The 17,652-nt window shown below is 43.9% G+C and overlaps 1 protein-coding gene across 1 annotated transcript in view; it reads left to right on the top strand.

Annotated features, from left to right (window-relative positions):
* The window catches only part of parp14rs3 (poly(ADP-ribose) polymerase family member 14-related sequence 3), a 98,971-nt gene that overhangs the window by 61,556 nt on the left and 19,763 nt on the right, over nt 1-17,652 (top strand). The window contains exons 19-20 of the mRNA XM_067987154.1: nt 8,039-8,101; nt 13,089-13,265. Coding sequence (XP_067843255.1) covers nt 8,039-8,101; nt 13,089-13,265 — 240 coding nt within the window. The remainder of the gene's footprint in view (nt 1-8,038; nt 8,102-13,088; nt 13,266-17,652) is intronic.

Below are 17,652 nucleotides of genomic sequence, written 5' to 3'. Positions count from 1 at the left end.
TAAAGTAGATAAGTCACCCGGTCCAGATGGGATCCATCCTAGGTTGCTGAGGGAAGTAAGGGTAGAAATTGCGGAGATACTGGCCATAATCTTCCAAAGATCCTTAGATACCGGGGTGGTGCCAAAGGACTGGAGAGTTGCAAATGTTACACCCTTGTTCAAAAAAGCGTGTAAGGATAAACCCAACAACTACAACTGCAATTACAAGCCAGTAAGTTTCACCTCAGTGGTGGAGAAACTTTTAGAAACGATAATCCAGGAAAGAATTCGCAGTCACTTGGACAAGTGTGGATTGATTAGGGAAAGCCAGCACGGATTTGTTAAAGGCAAATCATGTTAAACCAACTTTTTGATGAGGTAACACAGAGGGTAATGCAGTTGATGTGGTTTATATGGACTTTCAAAAAGTTTGATAAAGTACCGCATAATAAGCTTGTGATTAAAATTGAAGCCCATGGAATAAAGGGGGCAGTAGCAGCATGGATACAGAATTGGCTAAGAAACAGGAAACAGAGAGTAGTGGTGAATGGTTGTTTTTCAGACTGGAAGGAGGTGTACAGTGGTGTTCCCCAGGGGTCGGTACTAGGACCACTGCTTTTCTTGATGTATATTAATGACTTGTACTTGGTGTACAGGACACAAGTTCCAAATTTGCAGATGACACAAAACTTGGAAGTGTAGTGAACAGTGAGGAGGATAATTGTAAACAATTTTACAACACCAAGTTATAGTCCAACAAATTTATTTTAAATTCCACAAGCTTTCGGAGGCTTCCTCCTTCCTCAGGTGAACGGTGTGGAAATGAAATTTTCGAATCCTTCGCATTTGAAAATCACAGAACAATGCCTGGTGATCACTGCCCGTTGCCAAGGCAACCACAGTGAGCAGACAGAGAGGTGTCACCTAAAAGGCCACCGAATATACAACCCCCCCAAAAAAAAAGAGAGAGAGAAGGAAGACAGTCAATGACCCGTTATATTAAAAACAGATAACATTTGTTCGCTGGTGGGGTTACGTGCAGTGTGACATGAACCCAAGATCCCGGTTGAGGCCGTCCTCATGGGTGCGGAACTTGGCTATCAATTTCTGCTCGACGATTTTGCGTTGTCGTGTGTCTCGAAGGCCGCCTTGGAGTATGCTTACCCGAAGGTCGGTGGCTGAATGTCCATGACTGCTGAAGTGTTCCCCGACAGGGAGAGAACCCTCCTGTTTGGCGATTGTTGCGCGGTGTCCGTTCATCCGTTGTCGCAGCGTCTGATACACAAAGCCAACACACCCGGACGTCCTATCGTATCACGCAACGGAACCCTGTGTGAGAACCTCTCTGGATACATCGAGGGCATCCTGAAACCCATCGTGCAGGGAACCCCCAGCTTCTGTCGCGACACTACAGACTTTCTACAAAAACTCAGTACCCACGGACCTGTTGAACCAGGAACACTTCTCACCACGATGGACGTCTCGGCACTCTACACCAGTATCCCCCACGATGACGGCATCGCTGCGACAGCATCAATACTCAACACCAACAACAGCCAATCTCCAGACGCCATCCTACAACTCATCCGCTTCATCCTGGATCACAATGTCTTCACCTTCAATAACCAGTTCTTTACCCAAACACACGGAACAGCCATGGGGACCAAATTCACACCCCAATACACCAACATTTTCATGCACAAGTTCGAGCAGGACTTCTTCACTGCACAGGACCTCCAACCAACACTATACACCAGATACATCGACGACATTTTCTTTCTATGGACCCACGGTGAGGAATCACTAAAGAGACTACACGATAACATCAACAAGTTCCATCCCACCATCAAGCTCACCATGGACTACTCCTCAGAATCAGTTTCTTTCTTGGACACACGAATCTCCATCAAAGACGGGCACCTCAGCACCTCACTCTACCACAAGCCCACGGACAACCTCACGATGCTCTACTTTTCCAGCTTCCACCCTAACCACGTCAAAGAGGCCATCCCCTATGGACAGGCCCTGCGAATACACAGGGTCTGCTCAGACGAGGAGGAACGCGATGGACACCTACAGACGCTGAAAGACGCCCTCGTAAGAACGGGATATGATGCTCGACTCATCGATCGACAGTTCCGACGGGCCATAGCGAAAAATCGCGTAGACCTCCTCAGAAGACTAACACGGGACGCAACCAACAGAGTACCCTTCGTCGTCCAGTACTTCCCCGGAGCGGAGAAACGACGCCATGTTCTCCGCAGCCTTCAACATGTCATCAATGATGACGAACACCTCGCTATGGCCATCCCCACACCTCCACTACTCGCCTTTAAACAGCCACCCAACCTCAAACAAACCATTGTTCGCAGCAAATTACCCAGCTTCCAGGAGAACAGCGTCCATGACACCACACAACCCTGCCACGGTAACCTCTGCAAGACATGCCAGATCATCGACACAGATACCACCATCACACGAGAGGACACCACCCACCAGGTGCACGGTTCATACTCCTGTGACTCGGCCAACGTTGTCTACCTCATACGTTGCAGGAAAGGATGCCCCAGAGCATGGTACATTGGCGAGACCATGCAGACGCTGCGACAACGGATGAACGGACACCGCGCAACAATCGCCAAACAGGAGGGTTCTCTCCCTGTCGGGGAACACTTCAGCAGTCATGGACATTCAGCCACCGACCTTCGGGTAAGCATACTCCAAGGCGGCCTTCGAGACACACGACAACGCAAAATCATTGAGCAGAAATTGATAGCCAAGTTCCGCACCCATGAGGACGGCCTCAACCGGGATCTTGGGTTCATGTCACACTACACGTAACCCCACCAGCGAACAAATGTTACCTGTTTTTAATATAACGGGTCATTGACTGTCTTCCTTCTCTCTCTCTCTCTTTTTTTTGGGGGGTTTGTATATTCGGTGGCCTTTTAGGTGACACCTCTCTGGCAACGGGCAGTGATCACCAGGCATTGTTCTGTGATTTTCAAATGCGAAGGATTCGAAAATTTCATTTCCACACCGTTCACCTGAGGAAGGAGGAAGCCTCCGAAAGCTTGTGGAATTTAAAATAAATTTGTTGGACTATAACTCAGTGAGGAGGATAGTGATAGACTTCAAGAGGATATAGACAGGCTGGTGAAATGGGCGGACACATGGCAGATGAAATTTAACGCAGAAAAATGTGAAGTGATACATTTCAGTAGGAAGAATGAGGAGAGGCAATATAAACTAGGAAGCACAATTCAAAAAAGGGATACAGGAACAGAGAGACCTAAGGGTATATGTACACAAATCATTGAAGGTGGCAGGGCAAGTTGAGAAAGCAGTTAAGAAAGCATACAGGAACCTAGGCTTTATAAATAGAGGCGTAGAGTATAAAAGCAAGGAAGTCATGATGAATTTTATAAAACACTAGTTCAGCCAGAACTGGAGTATTTTGTCCAGTTCTGGGCACCGCACTTTAGGAAGGGTGTGAAGGCCTTAGAAAGGGTGCAGAAGAGATTTACTAGAATGATTCCAGGGATGAGGGACTTTGGTTACCTGGATAGACTGGAGAAGCTGGGGTTGTTCTCCTTGGAATAGAGAAGGTTGAGAGGAGATTTGATAGACATAGTCAATATCATGAAGGGTCTAGACAGAGTAAGTAGAGAGAAACTGTTCCCATTGGCAGAAGGGCAAAAAAACCAAAGGTGACATTAGGAAAAAAATTTTTGTACAGCGAGTGGTTATGATCTGGAATGCACAGCCAGAGGGTGTGGTGGAGGCAGATTCAATCATGGCCTTCAAAAGGGAACTGGATAAATACTTGAAAGGAAAAAATTGGCAGAGCTACGGGGATATGGCGAGGGAGTGGCACTAACTAGATTGCCCTTGCATCGAGCTGGCACGGACTTGTTGAGCCAAATTTTTTTTTTATTCGTTCATGGGATGTGGGCATCGCTGGCGAGGCCAGCATTTATTGCCCATCTCTAATTGCCCTTGAGAAGGTGGTGGTGAGCCGCCTTCTTGAACCGCTGCAGTCCGTATGATGAAGGTTCTCCCAAAGTGCTGTTAGGAAGGGAGGTCCAGGATTTTGACCAAGCGACGATGAAGGAACGACGTTATAATCCAAGTCGGGATGGTGTGTGACTTGGAGGGGAATGTGCAGGTGGTGTTATTCCCATGTGCCTACTACCCTTGTCCTTCTTGGTGGTAGAGGTCGCGGGTTTGGGAGGTGCTGTCGAAGAAGCCTTGGCGAGTTGCTGCAGTGCATCCTGTGGATGGTACACACTGGAGACACAGTGCGCCGGTGGTGAAGGGAGTGAATGTTTAGGGTGGTGGATGGGGTGCCAATCAAGCAGGCTGTTTTGTCCTGGATGGTGTCGAGCTTCTTGTTGGAGCTGCATTCAACCAGGCAAGTGTAGAATATTCCATCACACTCCTGACTTGTGCCTTGTAGATGGTGGAAAGGCTTTGGGGAGTCAGGAGGTGAGTCACTCGCCGCAGAATACCCAGCCTGTGACCTGCTGTTGTAGCCACAAGATTTATATGGCTGGTCCAGTTAAGTTTCTGGTCAATGGCGACCCCCAGGATATTGATGGTGGGAGATTCGGCAATGGTAATGCCATTGAATGTCAAGGGGAGGTGGTTAGACTCTCTCTTGTTGGAGATGGTCATTGCCTGATACTTGTCTGGTGCGAATGTTACTTGCCACTTATCAGCCCAAGCCTGGATGTTGTCCAGGTCTTGCTGCATGCGGGCACGGACTGCTTCATTATCTGAGGCCCTTCTTCCGTGCTGTAACCTTTCTATGATTCTATTCTATGAACAATGGCTGTGTTGGATTTATGATTAGTTGTCCTGACAAAGTGGTGGTGGGCCTTCTTGAGCCACTGCAGTCTTGGTTGTGATGGTGCTCCCATGATGGTGTAAGGTAGGGAATTCCAGCACTTTGACCCAAAGTTGATGAAGGAACATCAGCATATGTCCAAGTCAGGATGGTGCGTGACTTGTAGGGGAACTTGGAGGTAATGGTGTTCCCATGACATTGATGCTCTTGGTGGTACATGAAAGCTTCTTGCTGCATTGAAGGTACTATGTCGATGCAGGTTGTTGTTGTAGTTGAGGCGAATAGCATAGATGCATTTAAGGGGAAGCTAGATAAGTATATGAAGGAGAAAGGAATAGAAGGATATGTTGATAGGCTGAGATGAAGTAAGGTGAGAGTAGGCTCTTGTGGAGCATAAACATCGGCATAGACCTTTTGGGCCGAATGGCCTGTTTCTGTGCTGTAAATTCTGTGTAATTCTATGCTGCTGGGGAGAGAGGTGCTGTGAAAGTTAGCTTGGCAAGTTGCTGCAGTGCATCCTGTAGATAGTATGTAGTGCAGCCACAGTGCACCGGCGATGGAGGGGTTGAATATTATACAGATACTGATTCAAGAAAGATTTTAGATTGATATGCCATCATTCATGCCCTCAGGTCACAGAAAAGCAATTCAGAGCCAATGGATTAGTTTTGAAGTGTATTCACTGCTTATATGTAGGCAAAAGGAACAGCTTGTTTGTGTAAAACAGGGTCCCCCAAACAGCAAAATGTAACCTGCAACTACATTGTCTGCCATTGGTTCAGCTTCACTTAATTACTGCACGTATGTTGGTTAAGGAAAGGACTTGCTTTTATATAATGCCCTTCGGACATTGTAAGGCACTTAACAGCCAATGAATTACTTTTGAGGTGTAGTCACCGCTGTTTTGTGTGCAAACATGGCAGTCAATTTGCACACAACAAAGTCCCACATACAATAAATGATAAAAAGACCCTTTAATCTGTTCTTGATGCTGTTTATTGAGCGAAGAATGTTGGCCAGGACACCAGGAGAGCACCCTGTTCTTCTTTAAGTAGTACCATATGATCTTTAATGTGAACCTAGACAAGTAGATGGCAGCTCAGTTAGCATCCCGTCCAAAAGTCAGCACCTCTGACAGTACAGCAATCGTTCAGTATTACCCCAAATTGTCAACCCAGATTGTGCATTTAAGTCCTGGAGTGAGTCTTAAATCCATGGCTTTCTGAGTCAGGCGAGATTGCTACCAACTGAGCCAACCTGACAAATGATTACATGCAGTGTCTGATAGTGTTTGTTTTTTTTAGAGGCCTATTGCAGTTGAGCTGTTAATGCAATATGCTCTTCTATGGTTTGCCACCATGAAAAAAGCTTAAAATGTGTTTTGAAAAAGTGTTGCCACTTCAATTGTGTTAAACTATGAAGAGAGTTGATTTCAAAGATGACAGTTACTGACATAGTTATAGACAGGAGCGCCCATCACCGTTATCTTTCCTGTCTTGTCCCTAACACCATCCTGAAGATATTGTTGTTCCCATACATTAAAAGATCTTGGTGCAATGGAGTAGAGTTTAGGTGAATAGGAAGGCTACCTTGTGAAGAAACATCTTGGCCCAATACCCATTTGGAGTTTTTGGATGTCCTGTTCTGATGCCTCTACTGGCTTGTAAAATCACTCAGTTTATACTAAGGGTGGCGCTGTGAGTCTGTATATCTGGGGCGGGGCGGGGGGGGGGGCGGGGGAAAGGCCATTCGTGATCACTCCCATCATTTCTTCCCCTAGCCCATAATTCACTTACCCTCCCACGCAGCAGTTTTCAGTTACCTTCCCTGGGTACTACAAAAAAAAAATTAGCAAATGATAAAATAGTACAAGCTATTTGGGTGATCAAGGACAGTGAGTGAGATCCTTTTCTTTAGAGTCCAGTAGAGCCTGTTTGCCAGTTTAGTGCCTAAACTTCAAAGCAGCTTTGATCTCAAGTCAACATCTGAGATGAGGTTGTATCAGTCCAGAGAGGCAGAGCTCACACTATTTAGTTTTCAAATTAGATACTGGATTTGAAGGATTTAACATGCAAATATAACATCTGTTTGATGTCTAACAAGAAGAAAGGCAAGTTTCAGACGTCAGTAGTCATGAAAGTATAAAATTGTGACATATTTCAACCAGCCCAGAATCATCCATTGTCAGACTAGTTACTCCTGTACAAACTAATCATTTAAATAAAAGTTTTATAATGTAGTCATAGAGTTTGAGAAATTATTCTGACTGGATGCCGCAGTGCCTAGCCTGCCACAGTGATGCACCCTGGTGATGGGGAATGAGCAGATAAAGATCAACGGCTTGGTCGATAAATCGTTGCAGTTGTTCTTCCGTACAAACTATCTAGTTATTTACATCATCTGTATGTCAAAAGCATAACCTTTCCTTCAAAAAAAAATTACTGAGAATGTTATGTATAAAACTGATAGATCAGGCTGCAAATGATATGTAGTTTCTCATTGATTTTAGGCCAGAATACTTTCTGTTCTGTTTTATCTCAAATACGCTTTGTAATGCAAGACTACGTACACCGTTAACACATCCTAAAATATCCATTAATTAGATGCTGTATTTGTACATCAGCCTTGACAGCGAGTGTTGGCAAGCCATTATACACTGAGGGCTTCACAGTTAAGCCCAATCTTGTCCTCATCTGATGTCCACACATGCACACTCCAGCTGGTGTCACAGGATAGTTATTGGGAGTGGGAACGCTGGCTGATTTTTCTGTCTCCCTAACCCAAGGCTAAAGCCAGCTAAAAGCAGTGGCCTGGAAGCAGGCTGTCCACCCTGGCCTGCTGCCTACAGGAGACATCTGACCAAGAGAAAGGGGTTCCTTCCAGGACAGAGAATGGAGAAAAAAAGAGGATGCATGCCCTCATTGGAGACTGATATACCATCAGAAAAAAAGGGCTGCATATAGTGACACCACTATTCCCAGCCTGAATGAAGGTGATTGGGTAATTCCCCCGTCAAACATGCCTGGAGAACATGCTGCTTTAAGTGACTGGGATTCATTTTATGCACATAATTTGTATGTAACTATTTTGCTTTGCTGTTTTGCTGAGTAAAAATCCATTGAAATATACAGATGTTAAGTACAAAAGTTGAGATCTTTCAAAAATTGTAATTGCCTTTCAGCACCAATAATTAACTTCTCTACCTTGCAGGAGTTTCTAATGCTATTCTAAAAGCAGCTGGCCAATCATTAGTGGATGAATGTGAGCAACTCGGTGAGTAATTGCATGGCATCTGTCTCTTCTTGTGGGTAAATGCAAGCTCAGCATGAAACATTTTATGGTAAGAATAGTGGTTTAGCAGCCACCTGTTGCAAGATAATGGGCTCAAAAATAAAACTAGCACCAGCCCCAAAGTTCAGAAGGTACAAGAGGACATTTTAAAATTATTTTTAAATGAGATTTAATCAATATTATAAAATTACATTTGAATACAGAAGACCTAGTTACAATAAAGGCTTTGATATAATATAGGTTGGTTCTTAAAACATGAATTGAAATGAAAATCTACACAATTAACAACTGTTACTAAAAATATTCTGAAGCAGGAGCAGTAGCTAAAACGTGGCTTGAGGTATCATTTTCTGTTTGCTTAATGGAACATTTTCAGTTTGAAATTTGTATCTGGACCGAACAATGGCAGATGAAATGTAATGTAGATAAGTGCAAATTACTGCACATAGGAAGAAAAAATGGGCAACACATGTACTCCAAGAATGGTGGTGAGATAGCTAAGGAAGAAGTTGAAAGAGATCTAGGAGTCTTAGGAGAGTCTATGTTAAACATTTCCTACCAATGCAGAGCAGCAATCAACAAAGCCAACAGAATACAAGCCAGAGGAAATCATGATCAAACTATACAGTGCTCTGGTCAGATGGCACCATGAATACTACAGACCAGAGTTGGAGGCAGTGCAGAGAGGAGCCACAAGGCTATTCTCAAGTGTCGAAGGTCAGAGTTATGAGGGAAAAAAAGGGAGAAAGTTGTTTTTTTCAACCTGGAAAGGAGGTGGCTGAGAGGTGACCGTATAGAGGTATATAAGATAGTTAAGGGAGTGAAAATGGTAATTCTAAAATACTATATAAAATTAAATTGAAAGAATAGGACAAGGAGAGGCAACTTCAAACTATTAGAAGGTCAAACTATTATGAGGAACTGATATCAAGAAATTCTCCTTCACACAAAGAGTGATCAACACATGGAATAGACTTCCAGATGGAGCAGTGAAGTCAATAACCTTTGGATCATTTAAGAAACAATTGGATGCTGGAATGGGGAGATTTCGGGGTTATTCTGGATGGATGAATTTAATTGGACTGAATGGCATTCCTCATCCATAACTAGCTTGTGATAAGAACATAAGAACATAAGAAATAGGAGCAGGAGTAGGTCAATCGGCCCCTCGAGCCTGCTCCGCCATTCAATAAGATCATGGCTGATCTGATCCTAACTTCAAATCTAAATTCATATCCAATTTCCTGCCCGCTCCCCGTTACCCCTAATTCCCTTTACTTCTAGGAAACTGTCTATTTCTGTTTTAAATTTATTCAATGATGTAGCTTCCACAGCTTCCTGGGGCAGCAAATTCCACAGACCAACCACCCTCTGAGTGAAGAAGTTTCTCCTCATCTCAGTTTTGAAAGAGCAGCCCCTTATTCTAAGATTATGCCCCCTAGTTCTAGTTTCACCCATCCTTGGGAACATCCTTACCGCATCCACCCGATCAAGCCACTTCATGTTTCAATAAGATCGCCTCTCATTCTTCTGAACTCCAATGAATAGAGTCCCAATCTACTCAACCTCTCCTCATATGTCCGCCCCCTCATCCCCGGGATTAACCGAGTGAACCTTCTTGTACTGCCTCGAGAGCAAGTATGTCTTTTCTTAAGTATGGACACCAAAACTGTATGCAGTATTCCAGGTGCGGTCTCACCAATACCTTATATAACTGCAGCAATACCTCCCTGTTTTTATATTCTATCCCCCTAGCAATAAAAGCTAACATTCCGTTGGCCTTCTTGATCACCTGCTGCACCTGCATACTAACTTTTTGATTTTCTTGCACGAGGACCCCCAGATCCCTTTGTACTGCAGTACTTTCCAGTTTCTTGCCATTAAGATAATAACTTGCTCTCTGATTTTTCCTGCCAAAGTGCATAACCTCACATTTTCCAATATTGTATTGCATCTGCCAAATCTCTGCCCACTCACCCAGCCTGTCTATATCCCCTTGTAGGTTTTTTATGTACTCCTCACTCTCTACTTTCCCTCCCATCTTTGTATCATCTGCAAACTTAGATATGTTCCACTCGGTCCCCTCCTCCAAATCGTTAATATAGATTGTAAAGAGTTGGGGACCCAGCACCGACCCCTGCGGAACACCACTGGCTACTGGTTGCCAGTCCGAGAATGAACCATTTATCCCAACTCTCTGCTTCCTGTTAGATAACCAATCCTCCACCCATGCCAGAATATTACCCCCAATCCAGTGATTCTTTATCTTGAGCAATAATCTTTTATGTGGCACCTTGTCGAATGCCTTCTGGAAGTCTAAATACACTACGTCCACTGGTTCCGCTTTATCCACCCTGTACGTTATGTCCTCAAAGAACTCAAGCAAATTTGTCAGACATGACTTCCCCTTCGTAATGCCATGCTGACTTTGTCCTATTAAATTATGTTTATCCAAATGTTCCGCTACTGACTCCTTAATAATAGACTCCAAAATTTTACCCACCACAGATGTTAGGCTAACTGGTCTATAATTTCCAGCCTTCTGCCTACTACCCTTTTTAAATAAGGGTGTTACATTAGCAGTTTTCCAATCTGCCGGGACCTTTGCCGAGTCCAGAGAATTTTGGAAAATTATGACCAAAGCATCCACAATCCCTACTGCCACTTCCCTCAAGACCCTAGGATGTAAGCCATCAGGTCCAGGGGATTTATCCGCCTTGAGTCCCATTAATTTACTGAGTACCAATTCCTTAGTGATTTTAATCGTATTTAGCTCCTCCCCCCCCCCTTAGAGCCCCCTGTTTGTCCAGTGTTGGGATATTCTTAGTGTCCTCTACCATAAAGACTGAAACAAAATATTTGTTCAGCATTTTTGCCATCTCCATGTTTCCCACCATTAATTTCCCGGTCTCATCCCCTAAGGGACCTATGTTTGCCTTAGCCACCCTTTTTCTTTTTATATAACTATAGAAACTCTTGCTGTCTGTTTTTATATTTTTTGCTAATTTATTTTCATAATCTATCTTCCCTTTCTTAATCAATCCTTTAGTTACTTTTTGCTGTCTTTTGAAGACTTCCCAATCTTCTATCCTCCCACTAAGTTTGGCTACCTTATATGTCCTTGTTTTTAGTCGGATACTATCCTTAATTTCTGTACTTAGCCACGGATGGCTGTCATTTCTTTTACACCCTTTTTTCCTCAGTGGAATATATATTTTTTGAAAGTTGTAAAATAACTCCTTAAATGAACACCCCTGCTCATGTACCGTCTTACCCTTTAATCTATTTTCCCAGTCCACTTTAATCAATTCCGCTCTCATACCATCATAGTCTCCTTTATTCAAGCTCAGTACACTTGTTTGAGAACCAACCTTCTCACCCTCTAATTGGATATGGAATGTAACCAAATGCTGGAATATGGGATTAGATTAGACAGGGCTTGATGGCCGGCGCGGACACGATGGGCCGAAGGGCCTCTATCCGTGCTGTATAACTCTATGACTCTATGACTCATTCCAAGGGGATCCTTAACTAGGACATTATTAATTAATCCTGGCTCATTACACAGGACCAGGTCCAAGGTTGCTTGCCCCCTTGTAGGATCAGTTACATACTGCTCACGAAATCCATCCCTAATGCACTCAATAAACTCTTCCTCAAGGCTGCCCTGCCCAATTTGATTTGTCCAGTTAATATGATAGTTAAAATCCCCCATAATTATAGCTGTTCCCTTATTACATGCCCCGACAATTTCCTGATTAATACTTCTTCCAGCAGAGTTGCAACTATTAGGAGGCCTATATACTACGCCCACTAGTGTTTTTTTCCCTTTATTATTCCTTATCTTTACCCAAACTGTTTCATTATCCTGATCCTTTGTCCCAATATCATTTCTCTGTATTACAGTGATTCCTTCCTTTATTAACATAGCCACCCCACCTCCCCTTCCTTCCTGCCTGTCCTTCCTGATTGTTAAATACCCTGGCATATTTAATTCCCAGTCGTTGTCACCCTGCAGCCATGTTTCTGTAATGGCCACAAGATCATACCCATACTTAGTTATTTGTGCCGTTAACTCGTCCATTTTGTTACGAATGCTACGTGCATTCAGATAAAGAACTTTCAAATATGTTTTGTGACACTTAGTTCCTGCTTTTTCCTTTTTTAACACTTTACCTTTTACTCCATACCTTCTGTCTCCCTGCTCAGGTTCCCAACCCCCTGCCACAGCTTTGATGCTGGGTTAATCGCCTTACGCCTTCTAGTTTTTATTTTATCTGTCGTGCCTAAAGTACACTTTCTTTCCGCTGCTCTACGCTTTTCCCTTTCACTTGTTCTTGAACAACTGTTTGTACTATTTGTATTGTAGATTTCCCCTGGGTCTTCCCCTCTCTTGCTGCTCTCAACTTTATTCCCTTCTGACTCCCCGCTCAGGTTCCCATTCCCCTGCCACTCTAGTTTAAACCTTCCCCAACAGCACTAGCAAACACCCCCGCGAGGACATTGGTCCCGGTCCTGCTCGGGTGTAACCCGTCACGCTTGTACAGGTCCCACCTTCCCCAGAACCGGTCCCAATGTCCCAGGAATCTAAATCCCTCCCTCCTACACCATCCCTGCAGCCACGCATTCATCTGGTCTATTCTCCTGTTCCTATACACACTAGCAGGTGGGGTGGCTATGTTAATCCTGAGATCACTACCTTTGAAGTCCTGCTTTTTAATTTATCTCCTAACTCCTTAAATTCACCTTGCAGGACCCCATCCCTTTTTTTTACCTTTGTCGTTGGTACCAATATGGACCACGACATAGGATCTTGTGAGGTTCTGGATGAAATACCTTTTTTAGAAACACATTCATCAGCTTTTGAATTTACAGAGTGAGATTAACTATGTGCTACCAACGTGTTATTGAATTGATGACAATGGAAGTAATTTTGAGCTAAGTCAGATTTATCTTTTTTCCGTCATAGGAGACCAAAGCTGTGATAATATTATAACCACAAAGGCAGGAAATCTTCGAGTAAAATACATTCTACATTTGGTTGGGTGGACTAAAACGAAAAATATAAAAGCATCTATTGGCAAGATTCTGAAGGAATGTGAAAAGCTAAAAATAAGTTCTGTGTCTTTCCCAGCAATGGGAACAGGTAGGTTTTAGTACAAAATGTATGTGGTATATCAAGTGCCTTTATACTAACATTTGTGTTATAGAAAATATATAGTATAAGATGATCCAGTAACTCCAGTGTGACACTATTGTACTCCCAAGTACAAAACACAAGTTTGAAACACAATCTTTGCTCCTTTTTACACTCAGGCCTCCTGCTGATTGTTTACTATTCTCAGCTGCACAATCCAGGAAATCATTTGGAAGATATCTCTTTCCCACACAGTTAAAGCACAGAACCAAGTGGTGACATTGAAAGTTTCCAGGAAAATGTCCATGAGGGATAGTCCCAGCCTCTTTGACTATTCAATTAAAAAAAACGACAAAATCTGGAAATAAAAAAAGAGCTGGGACCAGTAAAAGTGACCACGAAGCTGTCAAATCGTGGAAAACCCAACTAGTTCATTAGTGTCCTTTAGGGAAGGAAACCTGCCGTTCTTATCCGGTCTGGCCTATATGTCACTCCAGCTCCCACACCAATGTGGTTGACTCTTAACTGCCCTCTGAAGTGGCCTAGCAAGCCACTCAGTTGTATCAAGCTGCTAGAAATGAACAAAAGAATAAAATCAGACCGACCACTCGGTGGTGACCTAGGCATCGAATCAAGATACTACAAAGACACACCCAGCCCAGTCAACCCTGCAAAGTCCTCCTTACTAACATCTGGGGACTGGTGCCAAAGTTGGAAGAGCTGTCTCACAGACTAGTCAAGCAACAGCCTGATTTAGTCATGCTTACAGAATCACATCTATCAGTCAACATCCCAGACTCCTCCATCACCATCCCTGGGTATGTTCTGTCCCACCAGCAGGACAGACCCACCAGAGGTGAGGGAACAGTGGTAAACAGTCAGGGGGAGTGGCCCTGGGTGTCCTTAACATTTACTCTGGACTCTATGAAGTCTCAAGGCTTCAGGTCAAACATGGGCAAGTAAATCTCCTACTGATTACCACCTACCACCCTCCTTCAGCTGATGAATCAACACGCATCCACTTAAAGGATTCACTGAGGGTATCAAAGGCAAAGGTGGGGGACTTCAATGTCCATCACCAAGAGTGGCTCAGTAGTACAACCACTAACCAAGCTTTTTTAAAAATTTGTTCTTGGGATGTGGGCGTCGCTGGTGAGGCCAGCATTTATAGCCCATCCCTAATTGCCCTTGAGAAGGTGGTTGTGAGCCGCCTTCTTGAACACCGCTGCAGTCCGTGTGGTGAAGGTTCTCCCACAGTGCCGTTAGGTAGGGAGTTCCAGGATTTTGACCCAGCGACGATGAAGGAACCAAGTCAGGATGGTGTGTTACTTGGAGGGGAACGTGCAGGTGGTGTTGTTCCCATGTGCCTGCTGCCCTTGTCCTTCTAGGTGGTAGAGGTCGCAGGTTTGGGAGGTGCTGTCGAAGAAGCCTCGGTGAGTTGATGCAGTGCATCCTGTGGATGGTACACACTGCAGCCACTGTGCGCTGGTGGTGGAGGGAATGAATGTTTACGGTGGTTGATAGGGTGCCAATCATGTGGGCTGCTTTGTCCTGGATGGTGTCAAGCTTCTTGAGTGTTGTTGGAGCTGCACTCATCCAGGCAAGTGCGGCTTGTAGATGGTGGAAAGGCTTTGGGGAGTCAGGAGGTGAGTCATTCGCCACAGAATACCCAGCCTCTGACCTGCTCTTGTAGCCACAATATTTATGTGGCTGGTCCAGTTAGGTTTCTGGTCAATGGTGACCCCCAGGATGTTGATGGTGCGGGTTTCGGCGATGGTAATGCCATTGAATGTCAAGGGGAGATGGTTATATTCTTTCTTTTTGGAGATGATCATTGCCTGGCATTTGTCTGGCGCGAGTGTTACTTGCCACTTATCAGCCCAAGCCTGGATGTTGTCCAGGTCTTGTTGCATGCGGGCACGGACTGCTTCATTATCTGAGGGGTTGCGAATGGAACTGAACACTGTGCAATCATCAGCGAACATCCCCATTTCTGACCTTATGATGGAGGGAAGGTCATTGATGAAGCAGCTGAAGATGGTTGAGCCTAGGACACTGCCCTGAAGAACTCCTGCAGCAATGTCCTGAGGCTGAGATGATTGGCCTCCAACAACCACTACCATCTTCCTTTGTGGTATGACTCCAACCACTGGAGAGGTTTCCCCCTGATTCGCATTGACTTCAATTTCACTAGCCAAATCCAAAAGAACAGAGCTGCCAGACTGGGTCGTTGGGTCAAAATCCTGGAACTCCCTACATAACATCATTGTGAAAGCACCTTTACCACATGGACTGTAGTGATTCAAGAGGAAGGCTCACCACCACCTTCTCAAGGGCAACTAGGGATGGGCAATAAATGCTGGCCTTGCTAGCAATGCCAACATCCTGAGAATGAATTTTAAAAACGTGTTGTGTAGGTTGTTCATTTTCACTCATCATGCTACAAAAAAGGCCATATATGCATACAGAGAAGTACAAGACTGGGCCCAATTGTAAATGAAATGAGCTATGAGAAAACATTAGAGAAATTAAAGCTTTAAATCTAGATTTTCTGCTCAAGCAAAAACCCAAGTGGAATAACAGCGTGGCCCCATTAGTGCCTGCCCAAAATCAAGTGTGTTGACCCCACAGAAGTATTAGGGGTCAGCCTGACTTTAATAATTGCAGCCAGGAAAAGGTTGCCCTCTTCAGGCTGCTAGTTGCTTCTCCTTTGGCAGGTAATTGTACCTCGCCCTGTATCCTCACATGTGGGTCCTGGTGGGCAGGCGGCATGGGTCTCCAGTGCAGACTCTTCAGATTGGCCTCGCTCTGTTCCTCTTCCTGTGTTCACTGCCTACAGAACATGGTTAACTGTGAAGAGTTAATGCGGATTTTGGAGAACAGACAGGTTGGTAGATTCTGCAAATGAAGAGGGCGCAGAAGAGATTCGCTGAGATGTATCAGGGATGAAAAACTTCAGTTGTCAATTCATGTTATTTTCGTTTAAAGCAGAGAAGATTAGAGAAGATTATTAGGAGATCTGATAAATGTGTTCAAAATTATGAAGTGTTTTGATAAGGTAAATAGGGAAAAAAACTCTTTCCACTGGTCAATAAGTTGGTAACCAGAGAGCATAAATTTAAGATCACCACCAAAAGAATGAAGGGAGAGGTTAGGAGATTTTTTTTTTAAAACGCAGTAGCTTGCTAGGACATGGAATAATCCATCAAAGGAAGAAGAATCTATAGTAGCTTTTAAAGGAAAGTGGAATATTTGAAAAGGAAAAAAAAACAAGGAGAAAGCGCAAGAGAATAGAGTTAAGTGGATAGCTCTTTCAGAGAGCTGACACAGTCATGATGAGCTGATTAACCTCCATCTATGCTGTAAAATTGTATCTTCCTATTCCTTTTCATTCATGAAGCTAAGTTAAAGGGTAATCCATAATGGGAAACTCATTTGTGCTCTCTCTGAAGCGGGGAGGCAGCCCCAGGGAGAAGGTAAGAGGGCCAGTCGCAAAGTAGTTGACAATAGTAAAGAAAAAAATCCAAATTGGTGGAGAAATTAAGATTCTGTAAAGCTTTAAAATCCCTGTTTTTAAAACTTTTTTTAAAAGTTGACTTCCATCTTTTCCCCAAGCAGTTCGCAGCCCTGGACGCCATTTAAGCTGACTTGTTACTTTAAGGTCATAACGTGCAATTGCTAAAAGTAAACAGAGTCCGAGTTTAGTAGTTTGGTGAGGCAAATTTACAGTTTAGAATTTGTTTGTCAGTTTTAGGCTGCAGCTCAGAAGCACCCAGCATTTTAAAATTTGCAGCTGTAAAGGGCAGCAGGCACATGGGAACACCACCACCTGCACGTTCCCCTTCAAGTCACACACCATCCCAACTTGGAAATATATCGCGGTTCCTTCATCGTCACTGGGTCAAAATCCTGGAACTCCCTACCTAACAGCACTGTGGGAGAACCTTCACCACATGGATTGCAGCGTTTCAAGAAGATGGCTTCTTCTTGGGCAATTGGGGATGGGCAATAAATGCAGTCCTTGCCAGCGATGCCCACATCCTATGAACGAATTTTAAAAAAAGAAAGTGTGAAATCTGGATTGTTACAGGATAAGGTTCTATTGTGGTTCCACCCTCCATGACCAAATAGCATGCTGTCACTCACTGTTTAGGCTTACATATGAAGAATGGTCAGTTGAGCGAAGTACTGTAAGTTAACTGCAGTCTGTGGAACTGTACCCCATTGAAGAGTCAATGCCTTCAGAAGAGGAGGATGGGAGGGGAGAAAATTACAGTAAAAATTGAAAATCAAAATACATTAGAAATAATTGATGGCAAAACAATGTAATCAAGGATTTTAATAGTTTGATTACCTTACAGCCTTTGTTTTGTTGAACTTTCTCATTGCACTGTAT

The sequence above is a fragment of the Heptranchias perlo genome, chromosome 7, assembly GCF_035084215.1.
Source record: "Heptranchias perlo isolate sHepPer1 chromosome 7, sHepPer1.hap1, whole genome shotgun sequence".
Lineage (NCBI taxonomy): Eukaryota > Metazoa > Chordata > Chondrichthyes > Hexanchiformes > Hexanchidae > Heptranchias > Heptranchias perlo.
This window is presented reverse-complemented; position numbering and strand designations above follow the sequence as displayed.